A 27,617-nucleotide genomic window follows, 5' to 3' on the forward strand; every position below is an offset into this window, starting at 1 on the left:
AATGGATCCAAAAACAGGACCCATATATATGCTGTCTACAACAGAGGCACTTCAGACCTAGGGACACATACAGACTGAAAGTGTGGGGATGGAAAAAGATATTCCATGCAAGTGGAAAGCAAAAGAAAGCTGGAGTAGCAATTCTCGTATCAGACAAAATAGAATTTAAAATAAAGACTATTACAAGAGACAAAGAAGGACACTACAAAATGATAAAGGGATCAATCCAAGAAGAAGATATAACAATGGTAAATATTTATGCACCCAACATAGGAGCACCTCAATACATAAAGCAAATACTAACAGCCATAAAAGGGGAAATCGACAGTAACACAATCATAGTAGGGGACTTTAACACCCCACTTTCAGCAATGGATGGATCATCCACAATGAAAATAAATAAGGAAACACAAGCTTTAAATGATACATTAAACAAGATGGACTTAATTGATATTTCTAGGACATTCCATCCAAAAACAACAGAATACACATTCTTCTCAAGTGCTCATGGAACATTCTCCAAGATAGGTCATATCGTGGGTCACAAATCAAGCCTTAATAAATTTAAGAAAATTGAAATCATATCAAGTATCTTTTCCGACCACAGCACTATGAGACTAGATATCAATTACAGGAAAAAATCTGTAAGAAATACAAACACATGGAGGCTAAACAACACACTACTTAATAATCAAGAGGCCACTGAAGAAATCAAAGAGGAAATGAAAAAATACCTAGAATCAAATGACAATGAAAACACAATGACCCAAAACCTATGGGATGCAGCAGAAGCAGTTCTAAGAGGGAAGTTTATAGCTATACAAGCCTACCTAAGAAACACGAAACATCTCAAATAAACAACCTACCCTTACACCTAAAGCAATTAGAGAAAGAAGAATAAAAACCCCCCAAACTTAGCAGAAGGAAAGAAATCATAAAGATCAGATCAGAAATAAATGAAAAAGAAAGGAAGGAAATGATAGCAAAGATCAATAAAACTAAAAGGTGGTTCTTTGAGAAGATAAATAAAATTGATAAACCACTAGGCACACTTATCAAGAAAAAAAAGGAGATGAGTCAAATCAATAGAATTAGAAATGAAAAAGGAGAAGTAACAACTGACATTGCAGAAATACAAAGGATCACGAGAGATTTCTACAAGCAACTCTATGCCAATAAAATGGACAACCTGGAAGAAATGGACAAATTCTTAGAAATGCACAACCTTCCGAGACGGAACCAGGAAGAAATAGAAACTATGAACAGACCAATGACAAGCACTGAAATTGAAACTGTGATTAAAAATCTTCCAACAAACAAAAGCCCAGGACCAGATGGCTTCACAGGAGAATTCTATCAAACATTTAGAGAAGAGCTAACACCTATCTTTCTCAAACTCTTCCAAAATATAGCAGAGGGAGGAACACTCCCAAACTCATTCTACAAGGCCACCATCACCTTGATACCAAAACCAGGCAAGGATGTCACAAAGAAAGAAAACTACAGGCCAATATCACTGATGAACATAGATGCAAAAATCCTCAACAAAATACTAGCAAAGAGAATCCAACAGCACACTAAAAGGATCATACATTATGATCAAGTGGGGTTTATCCCAGGAATGCAAGCATTCTTCAATATACGCAAATCAATGTGATACACAATATTAACAAATTGAAGGATAAAAACCATCTGATCATCTCAATAGATGCAGAGAAAGGTTTTGACAAAATTCAATACTGATTTATGATACAAACCCTCCGGAACGTTGGCATAGAGGGATCGTATCTGAACATAATAAAGGTCACATATGACAAACCCACAGCCAGTATCGTCCTCAATGGTGAAAAAGTGAAACCATTTCCACTAAGATCAGGAGCAAGACAAGGTTGCCCATTCTCACCACTATTATTCAACATAGTTTTGGAAGTTTTAGCCATATCAATCAGAGAAGAAAAAGAAATAAAAGGAATCCAAATTGGAAAAGAAGAAGTAAAGCTGTCACTGTTTGCAGATGACATGATACTATACATAGAGAATCCTAAAGATGTTACCAGAAAACTACTAGAGCTAATCAATGAATTTGGTAAAGTAGCAGGATACAAAATTAATGCACAGAAATCTCTGGCATTCCTATACATTAATGATGAAAAATCTGAAAGTGAAATTAGGAAAACACTCCCATTTACCACTGAAATAAAAAGAATAAAATATCTAAGAATAAACCTACTTAAGGAGACAAAAGACCTGTATGCAGAAAATTATAAGACACTGATGAAAGAAATTAAAGATGATATAAATAGATGGAGAGATATACCATGTTCTTGGATTGGAAGAATCAACATTGTGAAAATGACTCTACTACCCAAAGCAATCTGCAGATTCAATGCAAACCCTATCAAACTACCAATGGCATTTTTCACAGAACTAGAACAAAAATTTTCACCATTTGTATGGAAACACAAAAGACCCCGAATAGCCAAAGCAATCTTGAGAAAGAAAAACAGAGCTGGAGGCATCAGGCTCTTGGACTTCAGACTATACTACAAAGCTACCATAATCAAGACAGTATGGTACTGGCACAAAAACAGAAATATAGATCAATGGAACAGGATAGAAAGCCCAGAGATAAACCCACGCACTTATGGTCACCTTATCTTCATAAATGAAGCAAGAATATACAATGGAGAAAAGACAGCGTCTTCAATAAGCAGTGTTGGGAAAACTGGACAGCTACATATAAAAGAATGAAATTAGAAGACTCCCTAACACCATATACAGAAATAAACTCAAAATGGATTAAAGACCTAAATGTTAGGCCAGACACTATGAAACTCTTAGCTGAAAACATAGGCAGAACACTCTATGACATAAATCACAGCAAGATCCTTTTTGACCCAACTCCTAGAGAATTGGAAATAAAACCAAAAATAAACAAATGGAACCTATTGTAACTTAAAAACTTCTGCGCAGCAAAGGAAACCATAAACAAGACAAAAAAACAACCCTCAGAATGGGAGAAAATATTTGCAAATGAAGCGACTGACGATGTATTAATCTCCAAAATTTACAAGCAGCTCATGCAGCTCAATATCAAAAAAACAAACAACCCAATCCAAAAATGGGCAGAGACCTAAATAGACATTTCTCCAAAGAAGATGTACAGATAGCCAGCAAACACATGAAAGAATGCTCAAGATCACTAATTTTTCGAGAAATGCAAATCAAAACTTCAGTGAGGTATCACCTCACACAAGTCAGAATGGCCATCATCAAAAAATCTACAAACAATAAATGCTGGAGAAGGTGTGGAGATAAGGGAACACTCTTGCACTGTTGGTGGGAATGTAAATTGATACAGCCACTATGGAGAACAGTATGGAGGTTCCTTAAAAAACTACAAATAGAACTACCGTATGACCCAGCAATCCCACTACTGGGCATATACCCTGAGAAAACCATAATTCAAAAAAGAGTCATGTAGCACAATGTTCATTGCAGCTTTATTTACAATAACCAAGACATGGAAGCAACATAAGTGTCCATCAAGAGGTGAATGGATAAAGAAGATGTGGCACACATATACAATGGAATGTTACTCAGCCATAAAAAGAAACGAAATTGAGTTATCTGTAGTCAGGTGGATGGACTAGAGTTTGTCATACAGAGTGAAGTAAGTTAGAAAGAAGAAAACAAGTACTGTATGCTAACACATATATATGGAGTCTAAAAAACAAACCAAAAGATGGTCATGAAGAACTTAGGGGCAAAATGGGAATAAAGATGTAGACCTACTAGAGAATGGACTTGAGGATACGGAAAGAGGGAAGGGTAAGCTGGGACAAAGTGAGAGAGTGGCATGGACATATATACATTACCAAATGTAAAATAGATAGCTAGTGGGAAGCAGCTGCATAGCACAGGGAGGTCAGCTCGGTGCTTTGTGACCACCTGGAGGGGTGGGATAGGGAGGGTGGGAGGGAGGGAGACGCAAGAGGGAAGAGATATAGGGATATATGTATATGCATAACTGATTCACTTTGTTATAAAGCAGAAAGTAACACACCATTGTAAAGCAGTTATACTCCAATAAAGATGTTAAAAAAAAAAAGCATGTGTGCTCCGAGCTGAATCTCAGTTAAGTAGGTTGCTCTACCTACAGCCATGTAGCAGAGTCATTGTCATTTACACTACACCGAATTTCCAAAAATAAATCGAATCCATCCACGTTAAAATCCGCAAATATCATAATCCCAAACAAGAATAAAAGGCAAGGGTCACATACTAAAAGAAAGAGGAAAGGGGGGAATGCTTACAGTGGAAAACCAAGAATAATGGGAACTACCGTCGTGAGCAAAAACAGCTCTGGGCTCTCCTGCCTTCAGCTCATCGGAGGGAACTCATTGTATATTACAAAGGAAAACATTAGTTCACAGATAATACGTCCGTTATCCTGGTATCTTTGATAAATTGTACTAAGGGAACTTAATACCCGGTATCTCTGTTAGCAATGTTCCAAACAGAAAGGCAGATTTTTCACATGTAGCTTTTCTCTTACACTGAGTCTCAATAAAGAGTACATGTATTTCTTTAGCTGCCTTAGAAGAATGACGATTGTTGTTAGGATGTTACATTCAGAAATAAAGTTCTGTATCTCATAGGGAAAAAAAAAAGAGTACATGTAGTATTCAAACATTTCTTCTCTCAAGACCATTTCTTCCTCTCAGAGAAACCAATTGTCCTTTGTTATTTAAATGATTGTTAAGGTGACGTTTATGATCATACCACCAATTTTATAACAAAGATTTATGTACTGCAGTTTCATAAGTAAGTTATTAACCAAAAGCTGTTCTGGACTCGTGTTACGACGAGTGGAGGGGAGGAAGGCGCATGACAGGCCGTCAGCCTCGCCTGTGCCCGCCTCGCACGGGCTCTGCGAGGAAGGCCAGGCCTGGGACGGGAGCTGGCGGCCGCGGAGGGTGCTCTCTGTTGTCGGCGTGTGGCTCTGAGATCCAGGGGCCCACGCACGCTGCCTCCTCCACTGCCCTGCTTGCAAGTCCTTCCTTGGTCCGCAGTCCCCAGAGATGGGGGCGTTGCTGCCAACGCTTCCGGTTCAAACTAAACACTTAGGGTTTGAAGAGTTGGCGGGGCAGGGAGCAGGGTGGGGGTCTCCGTTAGCACTGTGAATGCAGGTGACTGGAACTCAGGAGGAACAGTAAGGCTGTCACTTAGGAGAAGAGCGAGTACTTGGCAGGTGGAAACCATCCCCTCAGTGCCCTTCTGCTTAAGGGGGGATATGTTTTAGTCCCACTTACGCCCCTGGAAGATATACATGATGGTCTTGGACCAGTGGGGGGTTGAGGGCTAAGTCTTTGTAGTCAGCTCTGGATGGGGACATTCCCTTCCTGTGACCTTAAGGAGATTTGGGTTTATTCAGTTGGGGATCCCTGCTGTCTATAAAAATCCTTTTGCTGCCATTTGTCGAGCAAATCTGTAGTAGGTCTTCACTCCTTTCAAAATTATTATTACTTAGGTTAGCCTAAGAAAAGATGAGCTGTAGCAAGGAATTAAAAAAGCCAATAGTCGGGAAAAAACCCCTACTCATGTCTGGACATAATACAATTTGGTACACCTTCAAAATACTTTTCTATTCTAGCTCACATTTGGGGTCTTTACAATTTCAATTCTAATCTATTTGTCTCCCCACCCACTCGTCCCATCCACGTGTTACTATCATCTATCTGTTTGCCTATCTATCTATTATCTATCTATCTACATCTATGTCTATCTATCTGTCTGTCTATCTATCTACCTACCTATGTACCTACCTACCTATCTACCTACCTATCTTTTCCTTCCATATATTCACCTATCTTTTGTAATATCCCATCACATTTCCACTAAAGCCCTAATAGTGGAATATGTGGAATATAAAGAGTAGAATGTATCTTTTTGGCATTTAACTTCCTAACTAGAATGGTAATGTAGGCACAGGGGAGAAAAGAAACCAGAAAGTTGTTTCGAAATAGGTGGTTAGGGAGAACAGAATGTTTTCTGCTGTACCTATAATGAAGATAAGGAAAGTTTAAAGAATGCATCACCAGAAAAACATTTAAGATAATATTTCATAACTTTATAAAAAAGGATACGGGTTATTGATCATCCTCTTCAAATTGACCGTCTCTTTGCAGTGAAGGCACGTCTGCTTTTTACCAACAATACACCAACCTCAGATGCAGAATTCATGAAACCTTAGGGATCTTGTTAGGGAAGCTTCTGGATATTAAAGGGCAAGGTCTGCTTCATCATGATGTAATGGAAGTGATCCCACCTGTAGGGCGGAGTGGTGGAGGTGGGAATGGCTCTCGGTTATGACTCAGTTGTGTCCATCACTCTGTTAGGGAGATTCTGCAGGACAAGGGAACCACCAAGTCCCAGAGGAGCCTGGAGTCAGAGCTGCAATAGCTTATGACCCTGAGGAATTTACTGATCTTCTTGGCCTTACGTGTTCTTACCTCACTCGATTCTTGTGATTAAATTAGATAAAGAATGTGGACATGCTTTTTTACAGGAATGTCTTACGTAAACATATTGTATTTCTCTGTCTCGCTTGTCATGCATTTTTCTGTGTTTACCGTAACATCTCTCCATTCGGCTTTTTGTGCACCTCCTCACTACCTACTATGTATGTAACCAGACTTGTATTAGGCGCTAGACAAGTTTAAATTATTTGTGGTCAAGAATTTGTACAAATATTTCTGTTAGCTTCATAAGTTTTTTCTCAACTTTTTATTACTGATAAGGGGCCAGTTATTTTTAATAGAATATAAACCTATAATGAACATCTAAAACTCTAGGCATTTACAGACTCAGTTGTATACAACCCCTTGTCTAGAAAGTTTGACCCTTTGGCCCCAAAGTTGCCAGTGAACTGTATGTTTTTCTGCAGCACCAGGGACGGAGTCTTACAGAGCACAAGTCACTCTGTGCCATGACTTTCTGTGTATTTACATGTCTCTCCTGGGCAATATGTTACCTGTGGGACCATGACTCATTCATCTCTGTGCTCAGCACCTTAAGCAGTGCCTAAGTGCCTATTTATTGAATATATATTTGAATGAATCATTCAAAACCGATTACTTTTGCAAATGTATTTCCCCCAGGTTCCACAGCTTATAGATTTGGGTAAAATGATTAACTATAATGAGATCCATCATGTTGATTTATTTCTACAGTCGTTGACCCCAGTGTGGCTTTCTGGATCAAGATCACACGATGTTCTCTCTGGCCTGCTATGCACCTGTCTCTGGCCTGCTATGCACCTGTGTGAACAACAATGATGTTCCCTCTCTAACAGATGGAGGGTATGAAGGTGGAGGCAAGTCAAGGCCATGTAGATGATTCCTCAATATTAGATCTGTGTGCAACTAAGGGTTCCCACTCTTTTATGTTCTTGGCGTTGGGGTCACTTTTGCAACATGCTTGCGTTAACATACAGTGTGTTATAACAAAGATTCTGAATCAAAACCCATACAGCTCTTCATTCAAAAGGGCTGGAGAACAGCCCCATCTTCCAGATAGGTATGGAGTTCAGGGGTCATCGAGCCAGCATCGAAATGTCCATCTCCTCTTTAATATTCTCTTTTGTCTTCAAAATCTCATCTGCAAAGCTTCCACACTGGCAGAATTGCCGCAGAGCGAGATTCAGATTCCCGCCCCCTTGTTAATGTGATTCCGGTTTGCCCACTCCTTGTTAATATGACTCATGCTAAAATGGAGCATTAATAATACTCCCTGCAAAGCAAATTTAAAGGTGACTGCATTTTCGATTACATATGCACACGTGTACAACAATCCCTAAGGGCTTTTAAAGGTGAAGAGAGAGAAAATACTTCCACTTGCAAATGGCAGAAGGGGCTCTGTTCCAACATTTGAAAAGTAAATCGTATTTAAAACTAGGACCAGACTTGGAAAATTTCTACTAAGAATGATAGTTTTTTGGGGAAAAGTATCACACTGAGAAACCACATAAACTTCCACATGGAGTATCTTTGTGTTTCTCACCTTAAAATGTTAAGACTTAAATGTTGGAATAATACATTTCAGATGCATTTGGTCCAGTTTTTGACTCTCAGGATTGAATAAATGGAATCTGTCCAGATTAAACAGAATCAAATCATGAGTGCTGCATATCTAGGGTATTACTGATTGAGTTAGGTGGGCTTCAGAGGAAAAAGACAGATGGTTTAACCACCTCATAATGCCAGAGCTTTGAACAGTGCATAGCAATATTATAAAATTGATATTGTACTATAAAATAAAGATAAATGATGCCTTCTTTTCCCTCTCTTAAGAAAACAATTAAAATACTGATTGTTGGCCAATGCAAACACAACTCTGCTATCCAGAGTTACTTTCTCAGGCAGGGCAGGATGCTGGGCTCTTGACCTCAGCATCTTTCAGCACAGTGGAGATCTTCCTCATGGTTACTGGAGTCCCAGAGGATGCTGGTTTCCAGGCCCAGGCTGGTCTGGTCCCTAATACCTAAAGATCCCTCAGCCAGTAGATAGCGATTTGGGGTACAGCCCATAGGCAGAGGAACCAAATAGTCCAAGAATTGGATGCTCACGTTTTGGTCCCTCCTTGTGTATCTTAAGGTGTCCTGCTGCCTATGACGTTATCCTCTTTTCGAGACCAAAGCTGATACTTGGCTTCCCCCATCACCACTGTTGACACAAGCAGGTTCCTAAGGATTATTTCCAGGCAAAGAACACCACTTTGTCGTTCTTGTTCCTCTGAGACTCAGACACAGGCTCCACCTGGAGAGTCCTGAGTTCCTTCCTGCACCTGAAACTTCACTCTGTTTTTCACTCGCCAACCCTTTCTTTCTCTTGTCCTTCTTGGCTACCTGTTCGCTTATAGCTTCGCCAGCTTTCCCAGCCAGCCTCTGCACAGATGCTGCAGCACTCCTGTCTGTGTGGCATAAAGATTCCTTTTTAAAAAAGAAGTTACTGGATGGGGAGGAGGTTCACCTCCTGCTAATTAAGAGCAGTTCATTATTCAGCAGGGATTCCCAGAAAGTCTCAAAAAAAGATGGGTGGGAGGATAAAGGCTTGGGGTTTGGGGATGAACGTTAAGCAAGGCAGAGGGTGGGGGTAAGGGGAGGAAAGGAAGGAGGGAAGTGATGAGACAGTCTTCCCTGACTGGCTATCTCCCACGTCTGACACAGATTATCTGAAAATTGCCTCCTGGCACTGGCTTGATGAAGACCAAAGGGTCTCCCGTGGAAAGGATACACATGCTTGCACGAAAGCTGGTAAGTGTTTTCAGTGAGTCCTTCTTCATTGAGCACCACGATGATCTGCCCACAGGTGGCACAGATGTTGTCTGACAAGCTCCTGGTGGGCATCCCACTGACTCTGTAGAACTGTTGGAGGAAAAGCACAGAGCACCGCCATTCTTGGAGCACAGGGAAGCCATTGCTAGGCTTGGGAACATAGTCTTTACTGTTTCTCTGTTGGTTTAGAACTTGAAACACTTTTTCCCATAGGGACAATGCTACTGTGGGGTAAAGGTTTCTAGGCAAAACCCCGCTGAACCCTAAATGGACCCAAAGCACATCACTAATTATAACTACCTAACCTCCCCACCAAGGAATCCTTTGAGAGGAACAGTTTTTATCCAGAGCCGTAAGTTCAGACTCACACGGGAAGCTTTTTAAGCTCACCCAGAGCCTGACCCTTCTCTTTATTTTCCTGGAGACTCTGATTCATAGATCTGGAGTAAACCTAGGCATCTATGTATCTTTTAATTAATTTTAATATAATTAAAATTTTAATATAATCCCAAGTGATTATACGGAGCACACAGACTAATCCCATTAGAAGGCAATGCATCCAGAACCCTAATTTAAGACACTGCGTCTCCCCAGGGCTGCGGATGAGGAGTGATTCTCAACATTAGCAGCACATGAGAATGTCTCAGAAGCTTTTTTAAAAATAAAATATTTATTTTATAATAGCTTTACACTTAAAGATACGAAGATAGTACAGATTTCCCATACCAAGTTTCCCCTATCAGTAACATCTTACATCAGTATGGTACATTTGTCACAATTAATGAGCCAACATTGATACATTATTATGAAATAAAGTTTATACTTTATTCAGATTACTTGATTTTCCCTTAATATCCTTATTTTATTTCAAAACCCCACCTAGGATACCATTAATTATCGTGTCTCCTTAGGCTCCTCTTGGCTTTGGCAGTTTCTCAGACTTTGTTTTTTTTCTGACTTTGACAGTTTTGGAGGCAGGTATTTTGTAGAATGTCCTTCAATTGGAATTTAGCTGATGTTTATTCTCTTGATTACGCTGGGGTTATGGTTTTAGGGAGGAAGATAACAGAGGTGAAGTGCCATTCTTACCACACTGTAGCAAGGGTACGTGCAGTCAACATGACGTCACTGTTGATGTTGAACTTGATCACGCTGGGGTTATGGTTTTAGGGAGGAAGATAACAGAGGTGAAGTGCCATTCTTACCACACTGTAGCAAGGGTACGTGCAGTCAACATGACGTCACTGTTGATGTTGACCTTGATCACCTAGGCTGAGGTAGTGGTTGTCAAATTTCTCCACTATAAAGCTACTTGTTCTTTTACTTCTTTTTATACTGTACTCTTCGGAAGGAAATCATCATCACCATGAGCAGCCCATACTTAAGTAGTGGGAAGTTATAAGTTATGCTCCACCTCTGTGTTAGTCAGCGTTCTCCAGAGAAATGGAACTGATAGGATATACATGAGTGTGTGTGTGTGGAGAGAGAGAGAGAGAGAGGGAGGGAAGGCAGGGAGGGAGGGAGAGGGAGAGAGAGACTCATTTTAAAGACTCGGGGCTGGGAAGTCTGAAACCTGGAGGGCAGGCTAGCAGGCTGTAAACTCTGCAAAGAGTTATTTCAGACTTAAGGCAGTATTCCTTCTTCTCTGGGAAACTTCAGTTTTTGCCCTTAAGGCCTTTGACTGATTAGCTAAGACCCATCCATATTTTCAAGGGTATTTTCTTTCCCTTAAAGTTAATCATATCTACAAAATGCATTCAAAGCAACACGTAGACTGGTGTTTGATCAAACAACTGGACACCAGAGCCTAGTCAAGTGGACATATAACATTTAACCACACAACCTTCTTAAGGGTGGAATATCTACATAAATTATGTGGAATTCTTCTACATAGGAGATTTGTCTATTCTCCTCTATTTATCTATCTATTTATTTATTTATTTAATTTATCTATCCAATCATTTATTTATGTCACTATGGACTCATGGATATTTATTCTATACTTTGAGTTATAACCCAATACTATTACTACTACTACTATCTACTATTGTGTTGCTCAAATTGTTTCAGCTTTGGCCATTGGGATCTCTTTCAGTTAGCTTCTGTGTCTTTTTGACATATCCCCATCACTGTGGGTTTTTTCTTGTGTGGGTTTTTTTTTTTTTGAGCACTTCCTTACTTTCTGACACTACAATATACTCCAGGCTCATATTGTATATTCCCTGCCAAGATCAGGGTCAGCCATTTTCCCAAGAAACACTGCTTCCTCTTATTATAGAATGGTATTAGAAACCAAGATCTGGGTACTCGGTGTGCTCACTGCTACTGAGGTGTCATTGCTTCTACGGCTTCATAGCTGACAGAGCAAGGAAATATGTCTGTATATACTAACCCATGTGTATACACATATCTATAAATATTTCTATATGTATCATCTACATTAAGATACATTAAGCTAAACATGAGTTCAGACTGATGACTTTGACTCATCCATTACTACATAGATAATTCTAGCCTTTTCTCCTTGCTTGTATGTAAGCTTCTGAGAGGAAGAAATGTAGCTCCCACAATCGGTCTTCCATTTACTTGGTAATCCAATTCCAAAATACATGTATAGTGGTATCAAAATTGTTAACCCATAGCCCTGAGGGAAACTACTTTATGAACTAGCATACAGTGCTTATGTATAGTTCCTTTTGCTTTTAATCTTAGATCTCCACTCATTTCAAAGTGACTTAGGTCAGCACTTTCCCCCCACCCCCTTCAGTGAGGTTATTTCATACATTTGTAATACAGTTAAACTCTTTTGTCACAGTCTACATTCTATCCTGGCATTCCCTGACATCTTAAATGATTTTTTAAGATTTGCATACATTAAGGTTTACCCTTTCCACTATAAAATACTGTTGATTTTGACAAATGCATAGTGTCATGTATTCACCATTAGAGTATCATACAGAATAACTTCACCACCCTAACAAATTACCTGTGCTTCACACATTCAATCCTGCTCCCTCCCTAAACCCCTGTCAACCACAGATCTCTTTAGCATCTCCATAGCTGTACCTTTTTCAAGTTGTCATAGAAGTGGAATCGTGTAGTATGTAGCCTTTTCAGGCTGGCTTCTTTCACTTAGCAATATATATTTACAATTCATCCAAGTTTGGCATGGCTTAATAGCTCATTCCTTTTCCTAGGGAGCTTTTAAAACAAAGCAGATGCATTGGCTCCACTCCCAGAGTCTGACAATTAGTGTGGGGCTTGGGCGCTGGGGTGAGAATGGAGAGTGCTCATCCTTTGCTTCCTCTTTACCTCTGTCACAAGTGTGCATGCACACACACACACACACACACACACCATCAGTTTAAGTCACAGATGGCTGTGCCAATGGCTTGAGGCAAGGGTTTTTATGTATCTGGTGGTTGGAAAGAGGATGACAGGAGATGACAAGATGTTGAAGACTGGTGGGATGGGGTCAGGTGAGAAATCTCCAGGATGTTGGTGCTTAAAGACTTGGTTGTCTTGCCAGGTTAAGTCTCTTCTTCCTGGTCCACTGGAGAACAGAGGACATACAACCCTTCTCTTCCTCTCCTGTCCCTAAACAAGCACAAGAGAGTTTGGGAATTTTTTAAAGGGGGGATGGCTCTGGTTTTTGTTTGAGGAAGTAGGAGTGAAAATGCTCCCTCCTGTGTTCACCTTAAACCTTATAAGAAAAGCTGTTGTCTCAGAGATTACACATGGCAGGGCGATTCCAGAATTTCACTATAGAAGTTGGATTCCAGGCTCTAGGAAAAGAGTAAGATGGGGCCTACAGAGATGGGGGATGAAGTCAAGGTCTTGTTTACTCAGTCCTGTCCCATAAAGAGAGGGAGAACAACAGTCCAGAAGTTCACTCTTCTCTTGCCACTCACACTGGTTTTTCCATTTTACATCTGGCTGTGTACCAAAAGACTGGTAGAGGGCAGAGATGTGGAATTTCTGAAACCACTGGGTCTTCCCTGGAGCCCTTAGTATGCAAGTTTTTAAGAGATGTGCATGTGTTAGACACAGATGGATACTCCTAATATCTGAATCTGGAATCCATCTAACCAGAAAGTATGTCCATTCTGAGTTTTATTTTTAAGAGAGTTAAAAAAAACTATTAGGGATTTTTTTAAATTCCAGGGAAGAATATTACAGTTAGAATATATTTAGCACACTTTTTTGTCTTTTACTTCTTCAAATGCTGTATAATGATAACTGCTGCATAATAATAATGATAACATCATATCTTTATGATGAGTATTACTCTGAGGCATTGGTTGATTCTAAAGTGTTTTATGTGCATCAAATATGACTTTTATTTGCATTAACAGAGATCAAGTGTTTTTGTTATCGCTGAATTTTTACTAATCCTTTATATGTTGGCAATTGGAGTATGCTAGACATGGTTACTTCCAGATAATCTGATGCCACGAGAATCCAGGGAGCAGTTGGGCTGACAGAACCAAAAAAGACTTATCTATTTTTGAAAATGGATGCAAATGTGTAAGATGAGACCATTTCTCCATGTACCATAGAAGATTTCAAAGAATGAAAGCAACGCTTCCCTTATAGTAGAAGCCATGTAATCTGAGCAGATCTCTGCAAAGTCTCTCCCCATTACTCCATAGTAGAGGCCATAGAACAAGGGCACGATGCCCAAATCCATGGAATCTCTAGCCTTGATTCTATTGAAAACAACAGTGAAGGGAAGTAGGGATGTGGCATTTGTGGGGATGGGTGAGGGCTGCAGCTTGGAAAGTATTCGGTTGGCCAAAAAGTTCATTTGGTTTGGTCAAAAACCCCGAACGAACTTTTTGGCCAATGCAGTATTTCCTGCCATGGTATCTAACAGAGCCTTGGTGATATTTCCCCCCACTTATTTGTTTAATTTTTTTTTTAATGAAAGAATTTAAAATTCTCTCAATCCCATTCAAATTTTACTACTCAGGGCTAAGTGGACAAAGTCATTATTGAGAGTGTTTAAAGGCTTCTTAGGACTGCAGTGCTGAGACAAGCCAGCTCTAACCAGCAGTTCTCAAGCTTGGCTGCGTGTAGAAAAACCTGGGCAGCTTGTAAAAACCTCCATCCCCAGGCTGCACCCTGGGCCAATTACATCAGGCTTTCTGGGGTTGGGGCCTGTGCAGCAATATTTTTGGAGGCTCTCCAGACACCAGGTGATTGCAGTGGTCCACTAACATTAGGAACCTCTTTAATAGTCCAGTGGTTCTCAGCCCTAACCGTAGATTGCAATCACCTGAGGGAGATTTAAACATATACTGATACACGAGCCCACTTTCAGGGGCTGTAATTTAAGTGGCCTGAGGTGAGGTCGGGACAGCAGCTAGGGTTGAGAATCCCTGCTATCAAACTTAGATTTTACAGAATGCTTTCAAATACTTTATCTTTCCTAAAAATCTTTGAGATAGATATTATTATCCCCAATTTACCTTTGAAAAAACGGAGACTTAGAAAAAATGATTTGCTTAACATGACAATTGGTACAAAATGAAACCAGGAATTAAGTGCAAATTTTGAGGCCCTTTGCTGCTATGCCGTGGTTGCCGTGTGTTAATAAAAAAAACCTTTTGCAAGTTGGATCATATTTCAAATGCACTAGGATTCTCTATGACAACCCCTATTTCTTTTTTAAAGGTAAAGGTTTCTTGAAAAAGTAAATGATTAGTATCACCTCACACCAGTTAGAATGGGCATCACCAGAAAATCTACAAACAACAAATGCTGGAGAAGGTGTGGAGAAAAGGGAACCCTCACGCATTGTTGGTGAGAATGTAAATTGATACAGCCACTATGGAGAACAGTATGGAGGTTCCTTAAAAAACTAAAAATAGAATTACCATTTGACCCAGCAATCCCACTATTGGGCATATACCCAGAGAAAACCATAATTCAAAAAGACACATGCACCCCAATGTTCATTGCAACACTATTTACAATAGCCAGGCCATGGAAGCAACCTAAATGCCCATTGACAGACGAATGGATAAAGAAGATATGGTACATATATACAATGGAATATTACTCAGCCATAAAAAGGAATGAAATTGGGTCATTTGTAGAGACGTGGATGGACCTAGAGACTGTCATACAGAGTGAAGTAAGTCAGAAAGAGAAAAACAAATATTGTACATTAATGCATCTATGTGGAATCTGGAAAAATGGTGCAGATGAACAGTTTTGCAAGGCAGAAATAGAGACACAGATGTAGAGAACAAACGTATGGACACCAAGGGGGGAAAGCGGTGGCGGGGGGGCGATTGGTGGTGGTGGGATGAATTGGGAGATTGGGATTGACCTATATACACTAATACATATAAAATAGATAACTAATAAGAACCTGCTGTATCAAAAAAAAATAAAAATTCAAAAAGAAAGTAAATGATTATCTTCTAATGTAATGTCTGGACCTTAATCATTGCACCTTTGATGTGCTACCTCTGTAAGCAGTCTCAAATACTAGCAATGGATGTAGGTGGGTCTGACTGAGTTGGGAAGGAAGTGGAGAGAGGAGAGGCGTTGGGTAGTCTGTCTCTGGAACCTTCTTCTGATAGTTTTTGTACTCTTAATTTGAGGAGGAAATGGTAAAGGCAGAGGGCTGTGTAGACCTAGAGGGCAGCCATCTTTTGGTAATGTGAACCGGGAATTCCAACACAGTGGGTGGTTTCATCCTTTCAATATTTGAGAATTGGGGCAGTGAGGAAGAATGAAGATGACCTTCCCTCCATACCCAGAGGAGCAAGTATTTATAATCTAATTGATAAAAAGTGTAGCAATGAACTCGTTTTTCCACAGAAAAGAATCTTAATACCATAATGCTCAACAAAAATTAATAGTGAAAAAAATAGTTCCTTCCCATCTGAAGGGTTAGATTCTTTGAATGCCTCACTATAGGAGAATTCCTGGTTAAGGATCTTAAAATTGTATGGATAATAATCTTGGGGAAACTCTATTTCCAAGTAACTTCATAAAAGTCCTTATGAATACTTTTATGTTCATTAAAGTAATACAGACAGTGTGCTGAAAAAAATAAATCAGTGTCTTTCTACAGCTTAAACTAATAATAATAGATCTGTACAGTTATTTTCTATCCCTTTCCTGCTAGAGAATGGTAGGAGTTCCCACTCTGAAAGTTTCATGAAATACTTATAAAATCAGATTTCTATGTTGCCATAGGAAGAAGCTTTCCTCCCAGGGCTGGCTCTCCATCTGATTGTCTTCCTTATTTTATTTATTTATTATTATTATTTTTTAAAGTAGTTTTTAAAATTTATTTTATTTTTGGCTGCGTTGGGTCTTCATTGTTGCACGCGGGCTTTCTCTAAGTTGCAGCGAGCTGGGGCTACTCTTCGTTGCGGTGCACGGGCTTCTCATTGTGGTGGCTTCTCTTGTTGCAGAACATAGGCTTTAGGTGTGCAGGCTTCAGTAGTTGGGACATGTGGGCTCAGTAGTTGTGGTTCATGGGCTCTAGAGCACAGGCTCAGTAGTTGTGGCACATGGGCTTAGTTGCTCCACGGCATGTGGGATCTTCCTGGACCAGGGCTCGAACCCGTGTCCCCTGCATTGGCAGGCGGATTCTTAACCACTGCGCCACCAGGGAAGCCCTGTCTTCCTTATTTTATGAGTTAAGGGTTGCTGACCTCTGCCTCTGAATTTCTGTTAAGGTCCTAGAGATTTAGAGTAACTTTGATGTGAATTTTTCATTTGAGATGTTTTCCATGGCTGTGCGGTATGTCTTACATTCCCTTTCTAGGACATAGGTTGATTACACAGCCTCAGCTCTGCCCGTGAGACCCTCACCCATAGCACATCTCAGCAACCATCTTCGCAATGGGAGCACGGTTCTGAGTCATAGATATTATTCCAATTTCCTTTATTTCTCCTTAGACTTTCTTGTTTTTTAATCTCTTCACCTCTCTTTCAGTGAAAGTTTCAGTACTCAGTTTCCTCTTTTCCTAACTGCTCCCAGCAAAAGGGATTTCATGGATACCAGAAACAAAATTCTAGAGCAGTGCTGTCCAGTGGAAATATAGATTGGACAAAATTAAAAGTTTTCTTGTAGCCACACGAAAAAGGTAAAAAGAAACACATGAAATAATTTCACCAATACAAACAGAGCACTATCATCTCAGCATGTAATCGATAGAAAATTTATTTTCTTATGCTGTCTTTGAAATCCAATGTGTATTTTAGACTTACAGCACCTCTTATGTCATAATTTAAGTGCCCTGTAGTTACATAGGCTAGTGGCTACTGTATTGGATAGCATACTTCTAGAGGTTTTAAGGAAGAAGATCTATAGAAGGAAATGACACTTCAGAAATTTGTGGAAGGGAAATTTGTAGTTCAGTAAGAACTACTCTACCATAAATGTCAGCCGACTTTTTGTTTGTTTGTTTGTTTAAATTTATTTATTTATTTATTGGCTGCATTGGGTCTTTGTTGCTGCGCGCGGGCTTTTCTCTAGTTGTGGCGATCAGGGGCTACTCTTCGTTGCAGTGTGTGGGCTTCTCATTGGGTGGCTTCTCTTGCTGCAGAGCAGGGGCTCTAGGCGTGTGGGCTTCAGTAGTTGTGGCTCATGGGCTTTAGAGCACAGTCTCTGTAGCTGTGGTGCACAGGCTTAGTTGCTCAGCGGCATATGATATCTTCCCAGACCAGGGCTCGAACCCATGTCCCCTGCATTGGCAGGTGGATTCTTAACCACTGTGCCACCAGGGAAGCCCTGTCAGTCTGCTTTTAATGGTGATCTTTTAAACTTATAGACCACGTATAGATTCTCCTTAAAGCTTATAATTTTGGGAAAACTTTTAAATCTGTGGGTTTTCTCTTCCTTTTCTACTGGTTTTCCCCAGTGATATCTACAATACCAATGATAGGCCTATAAACAACGTGTGCATGGAAAAGTATAGGGCCAAACGTGGCTTCCAGAGACAGAGAACTTGACCAGGTGAATGTTATAAGCAAGTGCTTGGAGATATGAATGTCTTAATTGGAGATACTTACTTGAAAAATAAATTGAATCCACACATTGTAAACATGATAGCCAAATAACCCACAGCACCAAATGCACAGCTGACTTTTTGGATAAGAAGAAACCATTTGTAGAGCAATCTGTGGAGTAAAAAATAGGGAGAAGCACAAAACACGATGCACTATAAAATATTTTACCTTTTTAGAACATTGTTATAAGTCAATTTTTAGTTTCTAAAATTCTATTCATTATGCAATATACAGAACATGAGTATATTATATCAGCTAAACCCCGTAATAATCTCTTCTAATCCACTATCAACAAGCAGTATATAAAGAGTACTATCATGCACATGTGTTTCTGTGTATATGCATATGTAAGTTCACTGTGACTTATTTATGTTCCTCATGTAAAAATGGCCTTCAGGACTGGTTATTCTATATGGGACCTTGCCTACCTTCCTCTCCTCCTTTTCTCATTTGGCCCTAGGTTAGCTTAGAGTGGTTTTGGCAGGAGTACCTTGGGGGCAAGCAAAAGATGGGAAGAGAAGTCTAGAGGGGAGACCTCCAGGAGTTTCTCTTCCCTCCTGCTGCCCCAGCCCAAGGGCAGGCATCACCAGCCCTCACCCCATCACCTCTCCACTCAAACAGCACCCCACTCCCCAGTCCTGGAGCAAGAGTGCTTCAGACTTGTTTTTCTGCTATGTGGATGGGTCTTTTGTGTGTCCCACACTCACCATGATGACTTCTAAGGCCTTTCCCTCTTCCCACAGGGTCCAAGTGGAGAAGGAAGAGTATGGAGATGGAGGACAAGAGTGGAGATGATCTAGAAGGAGCCGTGTACCCTGTTCATTTCCCTCATTCCAGGCAGTAAAAGCACTTAGAAAAACTACAGAAAGGCCACACGGCTGCTTCGTGCCTGAGAGAATGTGGGAAGAGGATGGGGGCACAGCTCCATTCCTGGGACACTGTGGTACAAGGACCCTACCCACTGGAACAAGAAAAGAGGGTGGAAGGAGAAGACCTGGGGGGCCCAGGCTTGGTGCCCAGAGAAGATAGGGGGTGCTGGCACATTGCACACAAGGGTGAACAATGGCAGGGGGCCCTGTTCACCCTCAGCCCTTTCCCTCCTCATCCTCCTGAAGTCCCTCTCCTGCATTTCACCCCAAACTTCATTCAGAGTCTCCCTCGAAAGACCTGGCCCCCCCTTTTACCTCTAACCCTTGGAGCCCTGTCCCCAACTCACACCTTCCCCAACTTCCTCCCTGTTGGAGACATTGCACCAAATGCTTATGTTCTATGGTATTACTGATACAATGTTTCAGCATTATTTAATTTATTTTTAAAAAATTTTTATTGAAGTATAGTTGACTTATGATATTATATTAGTTTCAGGTGTACAACATAGTGAGTTGACATTTTTATGCATTACGAAATGATCACCCCTATGAGTCTGGTTACCATCTATCACAATACAAAGTTATTACTATATTATCAACTATACAGGCAGACCTCGCTTTATTGCACTTTGTAGATACTGCGGGGTTTGTTTTGTTTGTTTGTTTTTTACAAAATTGAAGGCTTGTGTCAACCCTTTGTCGAGCAAGTCTATATGCGCCATTTTTTCCAACAGCATTTGCTCACTTTTTGTCTCTATGTCCCATTTTGGTAATTCTTGCAAGATTTCAAACTTCATTATTATTATATTTGTTATGATGACCTGTGATCAGTGATCTTTGATGTTACTATTGTCATTGTTTTGGGGTACCACAAACCACACCCATGTAAGATGGCAAATTTAATTGATAAATAGTGTGTGTGTTCTGACTGCTCCATCCACTGGCCATTCCCCCATCTCTCTCCCTTTCCTCAGCCCTCTCTATTCCCTGAGACACAACAATATTGAAATCAGGCCAATTAATAACCCTACAGTGGTCCCAGTGTTCAAGTGAAAGGAAGAGTTGAGTGTCTCTCACTTTAAATCAGAAGCTAGAAATGATTAAGCATAGTAAGGAAGGCATGTCAAAAGCAGAAGTAGGCTGAAAGCTAGGCCTCTTGCACCAAACAGTGAGCCAAGTTGTGGATGCAAAGGAAAAGTACTTGAAGGAATTTAAAAGTGCTGCTCCAGTGAACACAGAAATGAAAATGAAACAGCCTTGTTGCTGATGTGGAGAAAGTTTTAGTGGTCTGGATAGAGGATCAAACCAGCCACTACATTCTCTTAAGCCAAAGCCTAATCCAGAGCAAGGCCCTAACTCCCTTCAATTCCCTGAAGGCTGAGAGAGGTGACAAAGCTGCAGAAGAAAAGTTTGAAGCTAGCAGAGGTTGGTTCATAAGATTTAAAGAAAGACGCTCTCTCTGTAACACAAAAGTGCAAGGTGAAGCAGCAAGTGCTGCTGCACCAAGAAGCTGCAGCAAGTTATCCAGAAGATCTAGCTAAGATAATTAATGATGGTGGCTGCACTAAACGACAGATTTTCAATGTAGACAAAACAGCTTTCTATTGGAAGATGCCTTCTAGGACTTTCACAGCTAGAGAAGAGAAGTCAGTGCCTGGCTTCAAAGCTTCAAAGGACAGGCTGACGCTCTTGTTAGGGTTTAATGTAGCTGGTGACTTTAAGTCGAAGCCAATGCTCATCTACCATTCTGAAAATCCTATGGCCCTGAAGAATTATGCTCAGTCTATTCTGCCTCTGCTCTATAAATGGAACAACAAAGCCTACATGGCAGCACATCTGATTGCAACACAGTTTACTGAATACTTAGTACTCCTCAGAAAAAAAGATTCAAAATATTACTGCTCATTGACAATTCACCTGGTCACTCAAGAGCTCTGATGGAGATGGACAATGAGATTAATGCTTTTATGCCTACTAATACAGTATCGATTCTGCAGCCCATGAATCAAGGACCAATTTCAATTTTCAATTCTTATTATTTAAGAAATACATTCCATAAGGCTATAGCTGTCATAAATAGTGATTCCTCTGATGGATCTGGGCAAAGTAAATAAAAAACTTTATAGAAAGGATTCACCATTCTAAATGCCATTAAGAATACTTGTGATTCATGGGAACAGGTAAAAATATCAGCATTGACAGGAGTTTGGAAGAAGCTGATTCCAACCCTCATGATGGCTTTGAGGAGTTCAAGACTTCAGTGGAAGAAGGAACTGCAGAGGTGGTGGAAATAGCAAGAGAACTAGAGTTTGATGTGGAACCTGAAAATGCGACCAAATTGCTGCAATCTCCTGATAAAATTTGAACAAATGAGGAATTGCTTCATATGGATGAGCAAAGAAAGTGGTTTCTTGAGATGGAAACTTCTCCTGGTGAAGATGCTGTGAAGACTGTTCAAATGACAACAAAGGATTTGGAATATTACATAAACTCAGTTGATAAAGCAGCAGCAAGGGTGTGAGAGGACTGACTCCAATTTTATGTGTTTTTTTTTTTTTTGTGGTACGCGGGCCTCTCACTGTTGTGGCCTCTCCTGTTGCAGATCACAGGCTCCGGACGTGCAGGCTCAGCAGCCATGGCTCACGGACCCAGCCGCTCTGTGGCATGTGGGATCTTCCCGGACCCGGACATGAACCCATGTCTCCTGCATCGGCAGGCGGAATCTCAAGCACTGCGCCACCAGGGAAGCCCTGACTCCAATTTTAAGAGAAGTTCTATGTGGATAAAATGCTATCAAACAGCACCACATGCTGCAGAGAAATCGTCCATGAAAGAGTCAATCGATGCGGCAGACTTCACTGTCTTATTTTAAGAAATAGTCACAGCAGCCCCAGCCTTCAGTAACCACCACCCTGATCAGTTAGCAGCCACCAACATGGAGGCAAGACCCTCCGCCAGAAACAAGATTACAACTTGCTGAAGGCTCAGATGATAGTTAGCACATTTTAGCAATACATATTTTTAAATTAAGGTATGTACAACATTATTTTGAATATATTTCTATCGCACTAAATCAATTACTAGTATGAAATTGAATCAGTAATCAAAAAACTTCCAACAAACAAAAGTCCAGCCTATTAATAGGCTACAGTATAGTGTAAGCATATGTAGTGTAAACTTTTATGTGCACTGGGGAACCAGAAAACTTGTGTGACTCACTCTATTATGAAATTCACTTTATTGCAGTGGTCTGGAACCCGACACAAAAGGTATGCTTGTACATTGCATTCCTGTAACTTACTTACTTTATAACTTGGAGTTCATACTTCTATTTTTAAAAATTATTTAAATTATTTAATTTATTTTTGGCTGCCTCGGGACGTAGCTGCAGCACGTGGGATCTTCATTGAGGCATGCGGGATCTTTTGTTGCAGTGCGAGACCTCTTCATTGTGGTGCGTGGGCTTCTCTCTAGTGGCGAGCAGGTTTTCCTCTTCTCTAGTTGTGGCGCGCAGGCTCCAGGGTGCATGGGATCTGTAGTTTTGACGTGCAGGCTTAGTTGCCTCGAGGCATGTGGGATCTTAGTTCCCCTACCAGGGATCAAACCTGCGTCCCCTGCATTGTAAGATGGATCCTTTATCACTGGACCACCAGGGAAGTCCCAAAGTTTGTACTTCTTAATTCCTTTCACCTATTTCACCCATTCCTCCACTCCCTTCCCCTGTGGCAACCACTAGTTTGTTCTCTGTATCTATGACTCTGTTTGGTTATGTTTGTTCATTTGTTTGTTTTTACATTCCACCTATAAGTAATATATGGTATTTGTCTTTGTCTGACTTTTAAACTTAGTATAACACTTTCTAGGTCCATCTATGTTGTCCAATCAAAATGCAAAATTCGATACTTTTAATGGCTGAGTAATATTCCATCGTGGGCATATACCCCATCTTCTTTATCCATTCAGCTATCGATGGACACCTAGGCTGCTTCCATATCTTGGCTATTGTAAATAATGCTGCCATGAACATGGGGGAGCACACATGTTTTTAAATTAGTGTTTTTGTTTTCTTTGGTTAAATACCCAAAAGAGGAATTGCTGGATGGTAAGGTAACTGTACTTAAACATTTTTTAAAAGAACCTCCATGCTGTTTTCCATAGTGGCTCCACCAGTTTACAGTCCCACCCACAGTGCACAAGGGTTCCCTTTTCTTCACATTCTTGCCAACACTTATTACTTCTTGTCTTTTTGATAATAGCCATTTGACAGGTGTGAGATAATATCTCATTATGGTTTTGATTTGCATTTCCCCAATGATTGATGTTGAGCATCTTTTCATGTGCCTGTTGGCCATCTGTATGTCTTCTTTGGAAAAATGTCTATTCATGTCCTTAGCCCACTTTTAAAATGGATTGTTGGTTTTTGATGGAGTTGTATGAGTTCTTTATATATTTGGAGATTAACCCCTTATCAAACATATCATTTGCAAATATCTTCTCCCATTCAGTAGGTTACCTTTTCACTTTTGTTGATAGTTTCTATTGCCATGCAAAAGCTTTTTAGTTTGATGTGGTCCCATTTGTTTATTTTTGCTTTTGTTGTCCTTGCCTGAGGAGACAGATCAGACAAATATTGCAAAAACTGATGTCAAAGAGTGTACTGCCTATGTTTTCTTCTAAGATTTTTATGGTTTCAGGTCTTACATTTAAACCTTCAATCCATTTTGAGTTCATTTTTGTATATAGTGTAAGAAAATGGTCCAGTTTCATTCTTTTACATGTAGCTGTTCAGTTTTCCCAATGCCATTTACTGAAGAGACTGTCTTTTCACCATTGTATATTCTTGCTTCTTTTACTGTAGATTAATTGACCATATCAGCATGGGTTTATTTCTAGACTCTCTATTCTCTTCCACTGATCTAATTGTCTGTTTCTGTGCCAGTACCATACTGTTTTGATTACTATAGCTTTGTAGGATGGTTTGAAATCAGGGAGTGTGATACCTCCAGCTCAGTTCTTCTTTCTCAAGATTGTTTTGGCCATTTGGGGTCTTTTGTGATTCCACACAAATTCTAGGACTATTTGTGAAAAATGCCATTGGTATTTTAATAGGGATTGCATTGAATCTGTAGATTGCCTTGGGTAGTATGGATATCTTAACAATATTAATTCTTCCAATCCATAACCCCAGTATATCTCTCTATTTGTGTCATCTTCAATTTCTCTTATCAGTGTCTTACAATTTTCTGACTACAGGTCTTTTACCTCTTTAGGTAGGTTATTCCTAAGTATTTTATTCTTTTTGACGCTATGATAAGTGGGATTGTTTCCTTAATTTCTACATCTGACAGTTCATTGTTAGTGTACAGAAATGCAACAGATTTCTTTGTATTAATTTTATATCCTGCAACGTTACCAAATTCATTATTGGGCTCTAGTAGTTTTCTGGTGACATCTTTAGGATTTTCTATGTATAGTATCATGTCATCTGCAAACAGTGACAGTTTTACCTCTTCCTTTCAAATTTAGATTCCTTTTACTCCTCTGATTGCTGTGGCTAGGACTTCCAAAACTATCAATATGTTGAATAAAAGTGATGAGGGCTTCCCTGGTGGCGCAGTGGTTGGGGGTCCGCCTGCTAATGCAGGGGACCCGGGTTCGTGCCGCGGTCCAGGAGGATCCCACATGCCGCGGAGTGGCTGGGCCCGTGAGCCATGGCCACTGAGCCTGCGCGTCCGGAGCCTGTGCTCCGCAACGGGAGAGGCCACAACAGTGAGAGGCCCACGTACCACAAAAAATAATAATAATAATAAAAAATAAAAGTGATGAGAGTGGGCATCCTTGTCTTGTTCCTGATCTTAGAGGAGAAGTGTCCAGCTTCTCACTGTTGAGTATGATGTTAGCTGTGGGTTTGTCATAAATGGACTTTATTATGTTGAGGTATGTTCCCTCTATACCCTTTGTTGAGAGTTTTTATCATAAATGGATGTTGAATTTTGTCAAATGCCCTTTCTGAACCCATTGAGATGATCATGTGATTTTTATCCTTTGTTTTGTTAATGTGGTGTATCATGTTGATTGATTTGTGGATGCTGAACTATCCTTGCATCCCTGGAATAAATCCCACTTGACCATGGTGTATGTTCCTTTTAATGTATTGTTGAATTTGGTTTCCTAATATTAATTAAAGATATTTGCATCTATGATCATCAAGGATATCGGGCTGTAATTTTCTTTTTTGGTAGTGTTTTAGTCTGGTTTTGGTATCAGGGTATTACTAGCCTTGTAGATTGAGCTTGAGAGTATTCCTTCCTCTTTAATTTTTTGGAATTGTTTGAGAAGGATTAGTATTAACTCTTCTTTAAACGTTTGGTAGAACTCCCTGTGAAGCATCTGGTCCTGGACTTTTGTTTGTTGGAAGTTTTTTGATTACTGATTCAATTTCATTACTAGTAATTGGTCTTTTCAGATTTTCTATTTCATCCTGATTCAGTCTTGGAAGATTGTATTTTTCTAGCAATTTATCCATTTCTTCTAGGTTGTGTAATTTGTTGGCATATAATTGTTCATAGTAGTCTCTTATGATTGTTTGTATGTTTGTGGTTTTGGTTGTAATTTCTCCTATTTCACTTCTGATTTTATTTATTTGGGCCCTCTCCTTTTTTCTCAATGAGACTGGCTAAAGGTTCATCAGTTTTTTTAATCTTTTCAAAGAAACAGCTCTTAGTTTCATTGATCTTTTTAATTTTTTAAAGTCTCTATTTCATTTATTTCCACTTTGATCTTTATTATTTCCGTTCTTCTACTAACTTTGGGCTCTGTCTAGTCTTCTTTTTCTAGTTCCTTTTAGTTGTAAATTTAGGTTGTTTATTTGAGATTTTTCTTGTTTTTTGAGGTTGGCCTGTATTGCTATGAACTTCCCTCTTAAAACTGATTTGCTGCATTCCATAGATTTTGGATCTATGTGTTTCCATTTTCATTTGTCTTGAGGTGTTTTTTGATTTTCTTTTTATTTCTTTGTTCACCCACTGGTCGTTTAGTAGCATGTTGTTTAGTATCCATGTGTTTATATTTTTTCCAGTTTTCTTCCTGTAATTGATTTCTACTTTTATACTGTTGTGATCAGGAAAAACACTTGATATGATATTGATCTTCTTAAATTTATTGACACTTGTTTGACACATGGCCTAGCATGTTATCTACCCTGGAGAATGTTCCATGTGCACTTGAAAAGAATGTGTATTTTGCAGTTTTTGGATGCAGTGTTCTATATATATCTATTAAGTTCATCTGATCTAATTAGTTAAGGCCAGTGTTTCCTTACTGATTTTCTATCTGGCTGATCTATCCATTGATATAATTGGAACAGTAAAGTCCCTTGCTCTTACTGTACTGCTGTCGATTTCTCCCTTTATGTCTGTTAATATTTGTTATATTGTACTTAGGTCCTCCTAATGTTGGGTGCATAAATATTCACAGATGTTATATCCTTTTCTTGGACTGACACCTTTATAATTTTGTAATGCCTTTCTTTGTCTTTTGTTTTAGTCTTTGTTTTAAAGTCTATTTTGTCTGATATGAGTATTGCTACCCTAGCTTTCTTTTAGTTTCCATTTGCATGGAATATCTTCTTCCATCCTTTCACTTTAAGTCACTGTGTGTTTTTAGATCTGATGTGAAGCCAGCATATAAATGGGTTTGGGTTTTTTTCATCCATTCAGCCACCCTATGTCCTTTGATTGAAACATTTAGTCCATTTACATTTAAAGTTCTTATGATAAGTATGTACTTATTGCCATTTTGCTAACTGTTTTTTGTTTTTTGTAGTTCTCTGTTCCTTTCTCCTTCTTTTAGTCTCTTCCCCTGTGGTTTGATGATTTTTAGTGTTAGGTTAGAGTTATTTTCACTTTATTTTTTGGTATTTCTATTGTGGGTTTTTGGTTTGTGGCTCATGAGTTTCATATACATGTAACCATATATATATATATATATATATATGTGTGTGTGTGTGTGTGTGTGTGTGTGTGTGTGTGTGTTTGTTTTAAGCTGATGGTCACTTACTTGAATACATTTTAGAAGTACTACATTTTTACTCCCCTCCAGCCCATGTTTTATGGTTTTGGTATCAAATTTTATATCTTTTCACTTTGTGTATCCCTTAACTACTTATTGTAGTTATAGTTTATTTTACAAATTTTGTCCTTTAACCTCCATACTACTGGTGGTTGATACACTGCCTTCACTATCTATTTGCCTTTACCAGTGAATTTTTTTTCTTTCACATATTTTCTTAGGTCTAGTTATGGCTATTTGTTTTCCACTTAAAGGAAAGCCATCAACATTTCTTGTAAGGCTGGTTTAGTGGTGATGAACTC

The 27,617-nt window shown here is 39.6% G+C and overlaps 1 protein-coding gene across 1 annotated transcript in view; it reads right to left on the reverse strand.

The window, feature by feature from the left end:
• RNF175 (ring finger protein 175) overlaps window positions 1-27,617 on the reverse strand; it is a 65,322-nt gene that overhangs the window by 3,379 nt on the left and 34,326 nt on the right. Inside the window, 5 exon segments of the mRNA XM_081228148.1 lie at window positions 6,150-6,229; window positions 6,233-6,251; window positions 9,297-9,427; window positions 13,926-14,046; window positions 18,380-18,487. Coding sequence (XP_081084274.1) covers window positions 6,150-6,229; window positions 6,233-6,251; window positions 9,297-9,427; window positions 13,926-14,046; window positions 18,380-18,487 — 459 coding nt within the window.

This window comes from Mesoplodon bidens (genome assembly GCF_964165515.1).
Source record: "Mesoplodon bidens genome assembly, chromosome: 1".
Lineage (NCBI taxonomy): Eukaryota > Metazoa > Chordata > Mammalia > Artiodactyla > Ziphiidae > Mesoplodon > Mesoplodon bidens.